This window comes from Siphateles boraxobius, unplaced genomic scaffold (assembly GCF_051911475.1).
Source record: "Siphateles boraxobius isolate OS27281-9 unplaced genomic scaffold, OSU_SipBor_1 85, whole genome shotgun sequence".
In the NCBI taxonomy this organism is placed as follows: domain Eukaryota; kingdom Metazoa; phylum Chordata; class Actinopteri; order Cypriniformes; family Leuciscidae; genus Siphateles; species Siphateles boraxobius.
Genome location: NW_027509214.1, coordinates 432,214 through 450,000, shown reverse-complemented (window position 1 = coordinate 450,000; position 17,787 = coordinate 432,214). Strand labels below are relative to the sequence as shown.

The window sequence follows — 17,787 nt, the reverse complement described above, 5'->3', positions numbered from 1 at the left end:
ATAAACACTCTCAGCTAAATAAATACGCAGTTTTTACAGACAAAAGCATTTAAAGTTAAACTAACAAACACGCAACTGATCACACGAACCTGTTGGTTTAATGCTGATTGGTGTGTTTTGTTTCCTCAAACTGCTTCAGCTCAGCTGCTGGTCACATGATCGCTGTTTTTCCCGTCAGATCACGTGACGCTCCTTTCCCACGTGTGTGCGGCGACGTGCGCGCTCACGTCATTGTTTGTTTCGGTTTTGCCCTGCAGACGCTCAATAATGTCGCGTCGTTTTTATAAAAGGACTCGAGAAATAACCAACACTGATTTAATTGACTGAGAACAACAACAAAATAAAACTTTAAAAAAGAAAAATCTGTTTGTATGATACTTTCGGTTTATATTGCATTGATTACCTTCTCTTTTTCTGTCTCTTATTTTATTTTGTCTCGTTGTTATTTGTTACTGTCTGCCATATTCTTTTCAGCTCTCGTGCTCTGTATGATGATTGGCAGCTGTCAGTCAGTGAGATCAGCGCGTGTAACAGCGACTCCTGGCGGCGGATCTCAGCATTACAGCGAGTGAGGCGCTGAGGATAACTAGATACAAATTACATTCACTAAAGAATATATATATATATATATATATATATATATATATATATATATATATATAATCAATTCGATTATTTTCAATTAGTATAAAAAATATTTCTGATATTTCTTGGTTTCCCAATTCCATATATATTTTATCACTGGTAATTACTTATGTAGAGTAACTTACTCGACTCACTCAAAATTGTGTGCACAAACAAACACACACACACACACACACACACACTAGGGACCATGATAAAACCAACTTGTGAAGAAAGGAAACAAAGAAACAAGAAATACTTGTATTTATTTATTTAAAGTAATGGAACTAACAATCAGCAACATTTTTACACTATATATTACCTTTGTTAATGTTAGTTAATAAAAATGTTCATGTTAGTTCACAAATACAACTTTTGATCTTAAAAATGTATCAGTAAATGTTCAGATTAACAAAGATGTAGAACTATTGTTCACTGTTAGTTCATGTTAATATTAATTGATGGACATGAACAAACAATGAACAGTTAATAAATGATTAATAAATAATGTAACAAATGTATTGCTCTGTTAGTTAACTGACAATAACTAGTGGAACTTTATAGTAAAATGTAACCAATGTAGGAGAAGCAGCTTGAATGATTGTAACGGTTAATACACATATAAACACAGATGATTTGACTGACAGAAAAATTGTGTTCTGAAAAAAGTAATTGCTTCACCAAACGCAGCGGATAAACCTGTCGAGTTTGTCGGTAATGAGTAATTAGCCATTTTATTCACTATATGTCACGGCCGTATTCAACTTTGATCTGCGCCTCGGAGCTCCGCCCCTTACACCAGAAGCCCCGCCCCTCACACCCGGAGCCCCGCCCACACAGGCCCTGGCTCCGCCCCCTGCTCTCCCTTGGCTTTTAGGCGGAGAGAAGAACCTGGTCACGATCTCCGAGACGTCAGGAAGATCCTGGTTTGAGTTCAACATGTTCATCGACTGCTCCATCTCCTTCAAACGAAAGAACATCATCATAATCAAAAATATGAAAGCGCTATACATCAAACATGATCTGTGAGTGACTTCTTAAAACACAACGTTTCTCCTTGGCCTTTAAAACCTGATAATGACCTTTTATTTTTTATTGTACTGTTTTTATGGTATGTTTATTTTTCCCTATGTTTTATGTCTCTTGATTTGTTTTATCTGTATTATATGCTTTATATACAGTATGTATTTTATGTTTTATTTTACTCTACTATTTTATCTAGAACTTTATTCTAGATCTGCTGTGAAGCAAAAACAATCTCTGTTACTGTAATCTCCTATTATCACTGTAAAGCTGCTGTGAAACTCTATATTGATACATGATTAATACATGATTAACTAACTGTATTTTTCTATGTACATTTCTGAAATGCACTTTCTGTAAAGCTGCTTTGAAACAATATGTATTGTGAAAAGCGCTATACAAATAAATTTGAATTGAATTGAATATATTGTTAAAGCGCTGTATCAGTGAAATAGACTTGACTTGCTTTATAAATAAAGTTTGATTGATTACCCGCTTCATCTCTGGATCACTGGAGTTCATGACTTTAGGAAGGAGAACAATGATGAGGAGAGGAAGAACCATCATCAGAACCATCGGGTTCATGAGGAAGTCGGACCAGATCCAGGTTTCCCGCTGGATGAAGTATAAGTGCGGGCCGGTGCATCTCATCTGGAGAGGGTACGGGAGCCGGATCACCTCTGAGGTTCTGATGTAGTCCACCACACGGGCCCTGAACGCATTACATGTCATCTCATTACATATTACATATTACATATTAAAATGCTCATAATCAGATTACAGTTAATTTTTGTCTACGGCCGTCTGCCGGAAGTTATTTTAAATATGGACATTTTTCTTACACAAACACATCGCTTGACTTTAAAGGAGCTTTATTAACCCCCCGGAGCAGTGTGGACAGATGCACTTTTATGATGGATAGATGCACTTTTATGATGGATAGATGCACTTTTATGATGGACAGATGCACTTTTATGATGGACAGATGCACTTTTATGATGGACAGATGCACTTTTATGATGGACAGATGCACTTTTATGATGGACAGATGCACTTTTATGATGGACAGATGCACTTTTATGATGGACAGATGCACTTTTATGAAGGACAGATGCACTTTTATGATGGATAGATGCACTTTTATGATGGACAGATGCACTTTTATGATGGATAGATGCACTTTTATGATGGACAGATGCACTTTTATGATGGACAGATGCACTTTTATGATGGATAGATGCACTTTTATGATGGACAGATGCACTTTTATGATGGACAGATGCACTTTTATGATGGACAGATGCACTTTTATGATGGATAGATGCACTTTTATGATGGACAGATGCACTTTTATGATGGATAGATGCACTTTTATGATGGACAGATGCACTTTTATGATGGACAGATGCACTTTTATGATGGATAGATGCACTTTTATGATGGATAGATGCACTTTTATGAAGGATAGATGCACTTTTATGATGGACAGATGCACTTTTATGATGGACAGATGCACTTTTATGATGGATAGATGCACTTATATGAAGGATAGATGCACTTTTATGATGGACAGATGCACTTTTATGATGGACAGATGCACTTTTATGATGGACAGATGCACTTTTATGATGGACAGATGCACTTTTATGATGGACAGATGAACTTTTATGATGGATAGATGCACTTTTATGATGGACAGATGCACTTTTATGATGGACAGATGCACTTTTATGATGGACAGATGCACTTTTATGATGGACAGATGCACTTTTATGATGGACAGATGCACTTTTATGATGGATAGATGCACTTTTATGAAGGACAGATGCACTTTTATGATGGACAGATGCACTTTTATGATGGACAGATGCACTTTTATGATGGATAGATGCACTTTTATGATGGACAGATGCACTTTTATGATGGATAGATGCACTTTTATGATGGACAGATGAACTTTTATGATGGATAGATGCACTTTTATGATGGACAGATGCACTTTTATGATGGACAGATGGACTTTTATGATGGACAGATGCACTTTTATGATGGACAGATGCACTTTTATGATGGATAGATGCACTTTTATGATGGACAGATGCACTTTTATGATGGATAGATGCACTTTTATGATGGACAGATGAACTTTTATGATGGATAGATGCACTTTTATGATGGACAGATGCACTTTTATGATGGACAGATGGACTTTTATGATGGACAGATGCACTTTTATGATGGACAGATGCACTTTTATGATGGATAGATGCACTTTTATGATGGACAGATGCACTTTTATGATGGACAGATGCACTTTTATGATGGACAGATGCACTTTTATGATGGACAGATGCACTTTTATGAAGGACAGATGCACTTTTATGATGGACAGATGCACTTTTATGATGGACAGATGCACTTTTATGATGGATAGATGCACTTTTATGATGGACAGATGCACTTTTATGATGGATAGATGCACTTTTATGATGGACAGATGCACTTTTATGATGGATAGATGCACTTTTATGATGGACAGATGCACTTTTATGATGGACAGATGCACTTTTATGATGGATAGATGCACTTTTATGATGGATAGATGCACTTTTATGAAGGATAGATGCACTTTTATGATGGACAGATGCACTTTTATGATGGACAGATGCACTTTTATGATGGATAGATGCACTTATATGAAGGATAGATGCACTTTTATGATGGACAGATGCACTTTTATGATGGACAGATGCACTTTTATGATGGATAGATGCACTTTTATGATGGACAGATGAACTTTTATGATGGATAGATGCACTTTTATGATGGACAGATGCACTTTTATGATGGACAGATGCACTTTTATGATGGACAGATGCACTTTTATGATGGACAGATGCACTTTTATGATGGACAGATGCACTTTTATGATGGATAGATGCACTTTTATGAAGGACAGATGCACTTTTATGATGGACAGATGCACTTTTATGATGGACAGATGCACTTTTATGATGGATAGATGCACTTTTATGATGGACAGATGCACTTTTATGATGGATAGATGCACTTTTATGATGGACAGATGCACTTTTATGATGGACAGATGCACTTTTATGATGGACAGATGCACTTTTATGATGGACAGATGCACTTTTATGATGGATAGATGCACTTTTATGAAGGACAGATGCACTTTTATGATGGACAGATGCACTTTTATGATGGACAGATGCACTTTTATGATGGATAGATGCACTTTTATGATGGACAGATGCACTTTTATGATGGATAGATGCACTTTTATGATGGACAGATGCACTTTTATGATGGACAGATGCACTTTTATGATGGACAGATGCACTTTTATGATGGATAGATGCACTTTTATGATGGATAGATGCACTTTTATGATGGACAGATGCACTTTTATGATGGATAGATGCACTTTTATGATGGACAGATGCACTTTTATGATGGATAGATGCACTTTTATGATGGATAGATGCACTTTTATGATGGACAGATGCACTTTTATGATGGACAGATGCACTTTTATGATGGACAGATGCACTTTTATGATGGACAGATGGACTTTTATGATGGACAGATGCACTTTTATGATGGACAGATGGACTTTTATGATGGACAGATGCACTTTTATGATGGATAGATGGACTTTTATGATGGATAGATGAACCATTATAAAGCTTGGAAGAGCCAGGATATTTTTAAATTTAACTCTGATTGTATTTGTCTGAAAGAAGAAAGTCATATACACCTAGGGATGACTTGAGGCCGAGTAAATCATGAGGTAATTTTCACTTTAAAGTGAACTACCCTGTTAATAACAAAGACAGGAATGCATCATCTTTCTCTTTGTATTTTTAGATCAATATGATACAAAATAAATCCTATTTAAAAATCTATGAGGGTCAAAAGTAATCAAAAGTAGTAAGAATACATTACCTGAAATGTGTAATCTAATAGATTACAATACTAACTACAATTCTCCTCATGTAATTTGTTAACAACTACCCAGCATCATGTTTAACAGCCATCGTAACTGATTTCAAAACGCATTAAAATCACTGTAACCGCAGATCTAACACTCCTCTGTGAGTGTGAGTGGTTAGTTTTGCACAAACACTGATGTGGCCTTATGTAATGTGTTTTACATCCACACACACCTCATCTTCCCAGTAGCCGTGATGTCGACTCGGACAGGCTGGAATCTGTAGGTTGGAGAGGAGATTTCCAGAACATACGATCCCGAGGGAACGTCACTGACGGAGAAACCTCCATCTTCTCTGCAGAAATCAGCAGGACACAAATACAACGTTGTGCCGATGTTCCCATTAAATTATAAAACCCTTATTTATCAATGTTCTTTAACATCTGACTTTATTTCTCAGACTTCCGAGATATAAAGTCGAAATTCTGACTTTTTTTCTTTTATATCTCACAATTGCGTGTTATAAAGTCAGGCAGAATTGCGAGATATAAACATGCAATTTTGAGGGGGAAACAATCTAAATTTTAAGTTTATTTCTCGCAATTCTGACTTTATAATAGAAAAAAAGTCAGAATTGTGAGATAAAAGTCGCAATTAACTTTTATTTTTCATTCTGTGGCGGAAACAAGCTTCCATACAATTCTGACGTTATAACTGTTGTCTTTTATAATGTTTTATTATGCGGAAACAAACTGCCATATGTTCCTGTTATTTTTGGGAACCAAATAAGAACATTCTGGAAATATACTGAGGAGGTTCTGGGAAAATTCTGGGAATGTTTTGGGGAACATTATTTAAACCTAAAGAGATTGTTTTACTTGCGTTAAGAACACGTTAGAAAAAGTAAGGTGTTGTGTGTGTATGTGTGTGTGTGTGTGTGTGTGTGTGTGTGTGTGTGAGTGTGTGTGTGTGTGTGTGTGTGTGTGTGTACGTAAATACGCATTTCCTTCAGCCTTGAGTCTTATCCTTTTCTCTTTTGGTGTGAAAGGGCCTTAACATTTGCCAAAAATATAACTTTTTTCTTATTAAAAAACAAACAAACAAACAAGCAAGCCCAGCCCAGGGGAGAAAAAAGTAACGCAAAAGTAATGTAACATAACTTTCAAAAGCAACACTGGTCTCAGGTGTGTGTGTGTGTGTGTGTGTGTGTGTGTGTGTGTGTGTGTGTGTGTGTGTGTGTGTGTGTGTGTGTGTGTGTGTGTGTGTGTGTGTGTGTGTGTGTTTACACGCACCTGATGAATCCCACATGTGTGTCTCCGTCCAGCAGAACCCGAGCATTAGAGATCCAGTCCTGAGTTCTGACTCCCGGAACCAGAGCTCGACCCAACACCTGAACCCTCACATCTCCTCCAGGACTCCTGAACCTCACCTGATCTTCCTCAGGTGTCCTCGACTTCACGTCTTCTGGTGTCTCTTCATCCTCCAGTATTTTAATGTGTTCGTGACCGAGACTCGCGTGCAACGCGAGCAGCAGCAGCGCGACGCACGCGCACGCACGAGATCCCACGCGCGTCTCCATCGGATCGATGCGTGTTTTCCTGGTTTTCGTCAATCGTTTGTTATTAAAGCTGTTGTTTCCTTTCGGGTACAAATACACCAGCACGTGACGGTTTACATTACTGTCTGCTGTCAGTCAGAGTTTGACAGGCGCTGCGTGATGATGTCACAGACTTTATTCAACATCTATTTTATTTTTATTTCAGAGATTATTGTTTTAGTTCAACAGAAAATGTGTTTCGAAAGTGTTGCGTCTCATTTCATAAGCTGTGTGTGTTTGTGCGCGCGCGCGCGTATTTGTCAAATGAGCCCAGTAGCTATGACATTTATGGACAGAGACTGAATCTATATTTAGCAGAGGTGAGTGAGTGTGTGTGTGTGTGTGTGTGTGTGTGTGTGTGTGTGTGTGTGTGTGTGTGTGAGTGTGTGTGTCTTTAAATGCAAACGAGCACACACACACCCACACTGTCACACACACATACGCACTCTCTCTCTCTCTCTCAAACCCAAACACACACGCATTCTGAAACACACACACACACACACACACACACACACACACACACACACACACACACACACACACACACACACACACACACACACACACGCGGAAGTGGAGCACTAAACACAAAGTTCATTAAACACTGATCTTGTGACTTGTGTGTTTGTGTGATGAATGATGATCCACTGAATCTGACGATCATAATCACAAAAATCACCAGAAAATAAAACCGACTATCAAACTGTTTAATATTGTCACAATATTTTCCACAATATATTTCCAAATATCTCATTATTGTTCATGATGACTCTCATTAGATTCTTGTTGCTGTAATACAGTACTGAAATATATATATTTTTCCAAAATCAACATAAATGAACCATGATGTATAAAATACTTCAAAAAGTATTCCAGTAATGCAATTTGAGGTGAAATACAATCTGGTTGTGTTCATGAAAACAGGAACCTTTTTTTTTTTGTATTTGTCAGTATATTTTTTGTATACTACTGTAGTATTTATTAATATTTTAGAACTGTTTTTTTATTTGTATACTTTTATAGTGTGTATTAATATGTTCAATTCACTTTTATGTATATTTTTGGTTTTCAATTTTAGTTTAAGATTTATGGGCTTTTTTAAAATTAAATATTTATATTTTATTTTAATTTTTAATTTTATTATTTTTAATTTTAGAAATGTTAGTACTTCAACTTAAACGTGTTTCTTCCACCTGTTTGTTGGTGTTTGTGAGTTCCACATGTGAATCCGGAGGTCTGGGCTCGGCTGGTAATCGGGTCATTGCAACACACAGTCAGATAAAGCAATCAGATAAAGCAAGTGAAGCTGGCGTACATGAAGAGTCCAGATAAACGCTGAACCCTCCAGTGCTGAAGTCCAGAGCTGATAGTGAGCGGCTCGTTCTCTCTGAATCTCAGGATTCTCCCAGTCACACGGATCGAGGATGAGGATGAGGATGAGGATGAGGATGCTGTGGGTCTGTGTGGTTCTGGTTCTGGTTCTGGATCTGACTGAAGCGTCTCCTGCTGAAAACATGCACATGCTCGCTCCCGAAGAGCACAAACTCATCCTGAACCTCGGACACAAAGGTCAGATCATAGTTAATACTCAAATATCTCTGTAGTCCTGCATCTTTATGAAGTCACAGTGATTATATAATAAGATAGTAAATCAAGTAAATCAAACTCAAAAACTTTATTGAGGCCCTCATTTTTCAGATATATATAAATACTAGTATGTTTGAGTGGATTTAGAGCAGTTTTCATTACTTTACTCCACTAACACATTCTGACATGAACAAAATGTGAGCCATTAGAGCAGAGGTCAAAGGTCAAGGACTCAGGGTGTGTTCATATAATAAAGAGTAATTACATCAGCTCAGAGATAATGGCTTCTGATTAATGAAATGATGAAAGATTATCAAGACAAGCATGTGTTTTCTTAGACATTTTAACTTAAACATACTTATTACAGCTTATTTTATTTATTACAAGTCTTTTTATTAAACATATCTATTAGTAATACAATTTCTGTTTTATGTTTTTTAAATGCTAATTACTTCAACTTTAACGTATTTATAAATATGTTAAATAAGAAATGTTGTAATAAATATGAGAAAATGTGTTTAAGTTAAAATTTCTAAAACAAAAATAAAATATATAAAAGAATGTAAAAATAAATTAAAACTATATTTAAATTTTTATATAGTCCTATTTAGCTTTTGTAATATATTTTAGCAATTATAAATATATATATAAATTAATTAAACATATATATAAATATATCATCATCTTTGATTTGTTTTTATATTCTTTTAAATATTTTATTATGTTTTATTTTAGACAATGTAGGGCTTTAACTTAAACATTTATTACAGTTTCTTATATTTATTACATTTCTTCTTATTTTTTAACATTTCTATTAGGATTTAATGTTTTTAAAAAATATATTTTGAATATATATTATTATTATTATTTTAAGAAGAGTTAGTACTTCAACTTAAACGTATTTATTTCAGTAATTTGCCAAGGCAACGTTTATTTTTCTTTGTCTTTTTTTTAATACTTCAATTTAGCTTTCATTATACATCAATAAATATACATACATATATATATATATATATATATATATATATATATATATATATATATATATATATATATATATATGTATATATATATATTTTTTCAACTTTACAAATGTTAATACTTCAACTTAAACATTTATTTCAGTTAGGTGCCAAGGCAATATTTTGATTTAATAGTTATATTTTATTCCAGATTTATTTCCAAAAACGATTTGTAATGCTTCCAGCTTTAGTAAACAATAAGAACAGCATCACTGATGAACCGCAGTCAGAGGAGGATGAATAAAGAGTCTGATGGAACTTTTATTTTGAATCGTTGCCCAGCACTACTTTTTGTAAATAATACCGTTTATACTTTTATTTTGGATGCAATTAATTGCGATTATTCATTGCCCAGCACTACTTTATGTAAATAATACAGTTTATACTTTTATTTTGGATGCAATTAATCGTGATTATTCATTGCCCAGCACTACTTTATGTAAATAATACAGTTTGTACTTTTATTTTGGATGTGATTAATCGTGATTATTCATTGCCCAGTACTACTTTATGTAAATAATACAGTTTATAATTTTATTTTGGATGCGATTAATTGTTGCCCAGCACTAATTTGTATAAATATTAATATAGTTTATACTTTTATTTTGGATGTGATTAATCGCGATTACTCATTGCCCAGCACTAATTTGTATAAATATTAATATAGTTTATACTTTTATTTTGGATGTGATTAATCGCGATTATTCATTGCCCAGCACTACTTTATGTAAATAATACAGTTTATACTTTTATTTTGGATGCGATTAATCGCGATTATTCATTGCCCAGCACTACTTTATGTAAATAATACAGTTTATACTTTTATTTTGGATGCAATTAATTGCGATTATTCATTGCCCAGCACTACTTTATGTAAATAATACAGTTTATACTTTTATTTTGGATGCAATTAATCGTGATTATTCATTGCCCAGTACTACTTTATGTAAATAATACAGTTTATACTTTTATTTTGGATGCAATTAATCGTGATTATTCATTGCCCAGTACTACTTTATGTAAATAATACAGTTTATACTTTTATTTTGGATGCAATTAATCGTGATTATTCATTGCCCAGCACTACTTTATGTAAATAATACAGTTTATACTTTTATTTTGGATGCGATTAATTGTTGCCCAGCACTAATTTGTATAAATATGAATATAGTTTATACTTTTATTTTGGATGCGATTAATCGTGATTATTCATTGCCCAGCACTACTTTATGTAAAATGACAGTTTATACTTTTATTTTGGATGCGATTAATTGCGATTATTCATTGCCCAGCACTACTTTATGTAAATAATACAGTTTGTACTTTTATTTTGGATGCGATTAATCGTGATTATTCATTGCCCAGCACTACTTTATGTAAATAATACAGTTTGTACTTTTATTTTGGATGCGATTAATCGTGATTATTCATTGCCCAGCACTACTTTATGTAAATAATACAGTTTATACTTTTATTTTGGATGCGATTAATCACGATTATTCATTGCCCAGCACTACTTTATGTAAATAATACAGTTTATACTTTTATTTTGGATGCGATTAATTGCGATTATTCATTGCCCAGCACTACTTTATGTAAATAATACAGTATATACTTTTATTTTGGATGCGATTAATCGCGATTATTCATTGCCCAGCACTACTTTATGTAAATAATACAGTTTATACTTTTATTTTGGATGTGATTAATCGTGATTATTCATTGCCCAGCACTACTTTATGTAAATAATACAGTTTATACTTTTATTTTGGATGCAATTAATCGTGATTATTCATTGCCCAGCACTACTTTATGTAAATAATACAGTTTATAATTTTATTTTGGATGCGATTAATTGTTGCCCAGCACTAATTTGTATAAATATGAATATAGTTTATACTTTTATTTTGGATGCGATTAATCGTGATTATTCATTGCCCAGCACTACTTTATGTAAAATGACAGTTTATACTTTTATTTTGGATGCGATTAATTGCGATTATTCATTGCCCAGCACTACTTTATGTAAATAATACAGTTTGTACTTTTATTTTGGATGCGATTAATCGTGATTATTCATTGCCCAGCACTACTTTATGTAAATAATACAGTTTGTACTTTTATTTTGGATGCGATTAATCGTGATTATTCATTGCCCAGCACTACTTTATGTAAATAATACAGTTTATACTTTTATTTTGGATGCGATTAATCACGATTATTCATTGCCCAGCACTACTTTATGTAAATAATACAGTTTATACTTTTATTTTGGATGCGATTAATTGCGATTATTCATTGCCCAGCACTACTTTATGTAAATAATACAGTATATACTTTTATTTTGGATGCGATTAATCGCGATTATTCATTGCCCAGCACTACTTTATGTAAATAATACAGTTTATACTTTTATTTTGGATGCGATTAATTGCGATTATTCATTGCCCAGCACTACTTTATGTAAATAATACAGTTTATACTTTTATTTTGGATGCGATTAATTGCGATTATTCATTGCCCAGCACTACTTTATGTAAATAATACAGTATATACTTTTATTTTGGATGCGATTAATCGTGATTATTCATTGCCCAGCACTACTTTATGTAAATAATACAGTATATACTTTTATTTTGGATGCGATTAATCGCGATTATTCATTGCCCAGCACTACTTTATGTAAATAATACAGTTTATACTTTTATTTTGGATGTGATTAATCGTGATTATTCATTGCCCAGCACTACTTTATGTAAATAATACAGTTTATACTTTTATTTTGGATGTGATTAATTGCGATTATTCATTGCCCAGCACTACTTTATGTAAATAATACAGTTTGTACTTTTATTTTGGATGTGATTAATCGTGATTATTCATTGCCCAGTACTACTTTATGTAAATAATACAGTTTGTACTTTTATTTTGGATGTGATTAATTGCGATTATTCATTGCCCAGTACTACTTTATGTAAATAATACAGTTTGTACTTTTATTTTGGATGTGATTAATTGCGATTATTCATTGCCCAGTACTACTTTATGTAAATAATACAGTTTATACTTTTATTTTGGATGCGATTAATCGTGATTATTCATTGCCCAGCACTACTTTATGTAAATAATACAGTTTATACTTTTATTTTGGATGCGATTAATCACGATTATTCATTGCCCAGCACTACTTTATGTAAATAATACAGTTTATACTTTTATTTTGGATGCAATTAATTGCGATTATTCATTGCCCAGCACTACTTTATGTAAATAATACAGTTTATACTTTTATTTTGGATGCAATTAATCGTGATTATTCATTGCCCAGCACTACTTTATGTAAATAATACAGTTTATAATTTTATTTTGGATGCGATTAATTGTTGCCCAGCACTAATTTGTATAAATATGAATATAGTTTATACTTTTATTTTGGATGCGATTAATCGTGATTATTCATTGCCCAGCACTACTTTATGTAAAATGACAGTTTATACTTTTATTTTGGATGCGATTAATTGCGATTATTCATTGCCCAGCACTACTTTATGTAAATAATACAGTTTGTACTTTTATTTTGGATGCGATTAATCGTGATTATTCATTGCCCAGCACTACTTTATGTAAATAATACAGTTTGTACTTTTATTTTGGATGCGATTAATCGTGATTATTCATTGCCCAGCACTACTTTATGTAAATAATACAGTTTATACTTTTATTTTGGATGCGATTAATCACGATTATTCATTGCCCAGCACTACTTTATGTAAATAATACAGTTTATACTTTTATTTTGGATGCGATTAATTGCGATTATTCATTGCCCAGCACTACTTTATGTAAATAATACAGTATATACTTTTATTTTGGATGCGATTAATCGCGATTATTCATTGCCCAGCACTACTTTATGTAAATAATACAGTTTATACTTTTATTTTGGATGTGATTAATCGTGATTATTCATTGCCCAGCACTACTTTATGTAAATAATACAGTTTATACTTTTATTTTGGATGTGATTAATTGCGATTATTCATTGCCCAGCACTACTTTATGTAAATAATACAGTTTGTACTTTTATTTTGGATGTGATTAATCGTGATTATTCATTGCCCAGTACTACTTTATGTAAATAATACAGTTTGTACTTTTATTTTGGATGTGATTAATTGCGATTATTCATTGCCCAGCACTACTTTATGTAAATAATACAGTTTGTACTTTTATTTTGGATGTGATTAATTGCGATTATTCATTGCCCAGTACTACTTTATGTAAATAATACAGTTTATACTTTTATTTTGGATGCGATTAATCGTGATTATTCATTGCCCAGCACTACTTTATGTAAATAATACAGTTTATACTTTTATTTTGGATGCGATTAATTGCGATTATTCATTGCCCAGCACTACTTTATGTAAATAATACAGTTTATACTTTTATTTTGGATGTGATTAATTGCGATTATTCATTGCCCAGTACTACTTTATGTAAATAATACAGTTTATACTTTTATTTTGGATGCGATTAATCGTGATTATTCATTGCCCAGCACTACTTTATGTAAATAATACAGTTTATACTTTTATTTTGGATGCGATTAATCGTGATTATTCATTGCCCAGCACTACTTTATGTAAATAATACAGTTTGTACTTTTATTTTGGATGCGATTAATCGTGATTATTCATTGCCCAGCACTACTTTATGTAAATAATACAGTTTATACTTTTATTTTGGATGCGATTAATCACGATTATTCATTGCCCAGCACTACTATATGTAAATAATACAGTTTATACTTTTATTTTGGATGCGATTAATCGTGATTATTCATTGCCCAGTACTACTTTATGTAAATAATACAGTTTGTACTTTTATTTTGGATGTGATTAATTGCGATTATTCATTGCCCAGTACTACTTTATGTAAATAATACAGTTTATACTTTTATTTTGGATGCGATTAATCGTGATTATTCATTGCCCAGCACTACTTTATGTAAATAATACAGTTTATACTTTTATTTTGGATGCGATTAATCGTGATTATTCATTGCCCAGCACTACTTTATGTAAATAATACAGTTTATACTTTTATTTTGGATGCGATTAATCGTGATTATTCATTGCCCAGCACTACTTTATGTAAATAATACAGTTTATACTTTTATTTTGGATGCGATTAATCACGATTATTCATTGCCCAGCACTACTATATGTAAATAATACAGTTTATACTTTTATTTTGGATGCGATTAATCGTGATTATTCATTGCCCAGCACTACTATATTTAAATAATACAGTTTATACTTTTATTTTGGATGCGATTAATCGTGATTATTCATTGCCCAGTACTACTTTATGTAAATAATACAGTTTATACTTTTATTTTGGATGCGAATAATTGCGATTATTCATTGCCCAGCACTACTTTATGTAAATAATACAGTTTATACTTTTATTTTGGATGCGATTAATCATGATTATTCATTGCCCAGCACTACTTTATGTAAATAATACAGTTTATACTTTTATTTTGGATGCGATTAATCATGATTATTCATTGCCCAGCACTACTTTATGTAAATAATACAGTTTATACTTTTATTTTGGATGCGATTAATCACGATTATTCATTGCCCAAGACTACTTTATGTAAATAATACAGTTTATACTTTTATTTTGGATGCGATTAATCACGATTATTCATTGCCCAGCACTACTTTATGTAGAAATACAGTTTATACTTTTATTTAGGATGCAATTAATCGTGGTTAATCGTTGCCCAGCACAAATTTTAGTATTTTAGTATGATATATATATATAGCTTTAATTTATTTCTTGTTCTCTCAGAGATTCCCCGGGACTGTCATGATCTGTGGCTGAGCTCTGGCGGTCAGGTTCGGGACGGGCTGTACCTGATCCGACCCGGAGACTCGCCGATCGCGGTGTTCTGTGCCATGAGCGAGGGCGGGTGGACGGTGGTCCAGCACATCACGGTCAACAGCAGCGTTGACTTCGACAGAACCTGGGCCGAGTACAAGCGAGGCTTCGGGTCGCTCACCGGGAACCACTGGCTGGGCAACGAGCATCTGCACCAGCTCACCGGCGGACCCGTGCGCTACAAGCTCGCCGTCAAGCTAGTGGACCAGGATGCGATGACCAAGACCGGCGAGTACGACCCGGTTCTGGTGGAGGACGAGAACGCCCAGTACCGCCTGCGTTTGGGTCCGTTTCAGGGCACGGCGGCGGACGCTCTCACGCTCGACACCGAGAACTATCTCCACGATAACCAGCGCTTCACCACCCGAGACCGGGACAACGACAACTACTTCCAGAACTGCGCTAAGCTGGAGTTCCAGGGCGTTGCGGGCGGAGGGTGGTGGTATGACGCATGCGCCGGCGCGAACCTCAACCGCAGGAACGTCATCTACTGGCAGAAGGACTGTAATAAAGAGCACTTGTGCAAATACGCCTGGATGATGGTGAGACCTTCAGATCAGGTCAAGATCGTTCGCTCCGGAGACTGTGCCAGAGACGAGCTCTGAGCATCTAAAGATCATTCAAACAAGATGAACAATGTAATTATACATTTAAGAACTGAGTTATAATAATTAACAACATGTACTTACTATAGAGTTTGGGTAGGATTAGGGTTTGGTTGAGGGTTAGTTGCATGTAATTATGCATAGTTTACTGTTATTACTACGGTAAGTACATGTAACATATGTAACAAGGACACTGTCAAATAAAGTGTTACCGATGAATTTACTGGAGATGTATCTCACAGAAATTACTGATATTTTTAATTAAAATCCCCCTGTGGTGGAAATCCAGCTTTTAATGTTGTTTATATGTCTATGTGGTGTTTTTAATATGCTTTAAAGGTGACATACAGTTACTTATGTCACCTTACGTAATTAATAGTAATTACCCCTTTTCACAAGATGTAATATAAATCTACGGTGTCCCCAGAATGTGTTTCAGCTCAAAATCCCCCCAGATCATTTATTATAGCTTGTAAAATGATTCCTTCAAAAAAGATGTATTTACTGTAAAACCAAAACAATCTCTGTTCAATTAATTTCCTGTTATCTCTGTAAAGCTGCTTTGAAACAATCTGAATTGTTAAACGCGCTGTATAAATAAAGGGGACTTGACTGGAGAGGTTTCAGAGAAATCTCACAAAATGTTGTGATGTTTTAAAAAAAAAATTGTGACAGAGTGTTTTCACCTGTGGTGAAAATCCAGCTTTTAATGTTGTTTATATGTCTATGTGGTGTTTTCAATATGCTTTAAGACAAATCATGTGTAAATTCATAAGTCGACAGCATTGCTGAGTATTTTCTGCTTAAAACTGCAGTGGACCAAAGACAGTCTCAAAAACACGCTTTGAAATCGCTGGTGTTTCTGACGTCACAAACTACCTTGTAACCAATCAGATCAACGTGTGATCGCCAACGAGTGGATCTCTGAGAGAGTGAGTGGGTGAGTGGAGGCGGGGCTCATTTGCATATTCATAGAACCGCGCATACTAAATGAGGCAAGGGTGTCGAGTTACATTCAAGATATTTTAAGGCATGAAGAACATTTTTTCAAGGAAAAAACTTTACATTTGTAATTTTGCTGATCAAAGATGAGTTAAAAAAATGTTGTTTGCGAATAAGAAAAGAAAGAATAATCTGAATCAAAAGGAAAAATAAGATTATTTTTCTGACCCCAATGGCAAACATCTTTTTTCATGTTTTAATCAAAAACTTGTAAAAAAGTAGGGTTGAATTATTAACCCATTCAACACATGAAGATCAATTATCTATTTCTTTTTTTATTCAATAAACATTTAAATGTCAGATTTATTTGTACTGAAGTACAAAAACTCTCATAAAACTGATCACACACACGATTACAGGGAATTAACAGACCCGAAGACACACTGCAGATTACAGTGTTTCTGTCTGGTGTTA

At 34.0% G+C, this 17,787-nt stretch overlaps 3 protein-coding genes across 4 annotated transcripts in view; 1 reads left to right on the top strand and 2 right to left on the bottom strand.

Annotated features, from left to right (window-relative positions):
* acp7 (acid phosphatase 7, tartrate resistant (putative)) overlaps nt 1–207 on the bottom strand; it is a 30,459-nt gene extending 30,252 nt beyond the window's left edge. The window contains exon 1 of one of the 2 annotated variants that reach the window (XM_077221735.1): nt 90–207. The gene's annotated coding sequence lies outside the window, so the exon portion shown is untranslated. The remainder of the gene's footprint in view (nt 1–89) is intronic. The other variant, XM_077221736.1, reaches the window with a different exon arrangement.
* Nucleotides 208–880: 673 nt separating this feature from the next.
* On the bottom strand, nt 881–7,649 carry emc7a (ER membrane protein complex subunit 7a). Its single transcript, XM_077221680.1, has 4 exons — nt 6,895–7,649; nt 5,838–5,957; nt 2,140–2,359; nt 881–1,586 (listed from the first exon to the last, which is right to left on the bottom strand). The coding sequence occupies exons 1-4, from the start codon at nt 7,179–7,181 to the stop codon at nt 1,359–1,361; spliced, it is 855 nt and encodes a 284-aa protein (XP_077077795.1). The 5' UTR covers nt 7,182–7,649; the 3' UTR covers nt 881–1,358.
* Nucleotides 7,650–8,483: 834 nt separating this feature from the next.
* On the top strand, nt 8,484–16,716 carry LOC143731040 (fibrinogen-like protein 1-like protein). Its single transcript, XM_077221682.1, has 2 exons — nt 8,484–8,771; nt 15,677–16,716. The coding sequence occupies exons 1-2, from the start codon at nt 8,627–8,629 to the stop codon at nt 16,369–16,371; spliced, it is 840 nt and encodes a 279-aa protein (XP_077077797.1). The 5' UTR covers nt 8,484–8,626; the 3' UTR covers nt 16,372–16,716.
* The last annotated feature ends 1,071 nt before the right edge of the window (nt 16,717–17,787 follow it).

Bases quoted from the DNA above. Each gene is read 5' to 3' on its own strand.
- emc7a (XM_077221680.1), bottom strand. From the start codon at position 7,181: ATGGAGACGCGCGTGGGATCTCGTGCGTGCGCGTGCGTCGCGCTGCTG. The intron at 5,958-6,894 runs GTGCGTGTAAAC...TGATTTCTGCAG, and splicing joins ACACATGTGGGATTCATCAG to AGAAGATGGAGGTTTCTCCG. The intron at 1,587-2,139 runs GTAATCAATCAA...TTTCGTTTGAAG, and splicing joins GTGATCCAGAGATGAAGCGG to GAGATGGAGCAGTCGATGAA.
- LOC143731040 (XM_077221682.1), top strand. From the start codon at position 8,627: ATGAGGATGAGGATGAGGATGAGGATGCTGTGGGTCTGTGTGGTTCTG. The intron at 8,772-15,676 runs GTCAGATCATAG...TTGTTCTCTCAG, and splicing joins CCTGAACCTCGGACACAAAG to AGATTCCCCGGGACTGTCAT.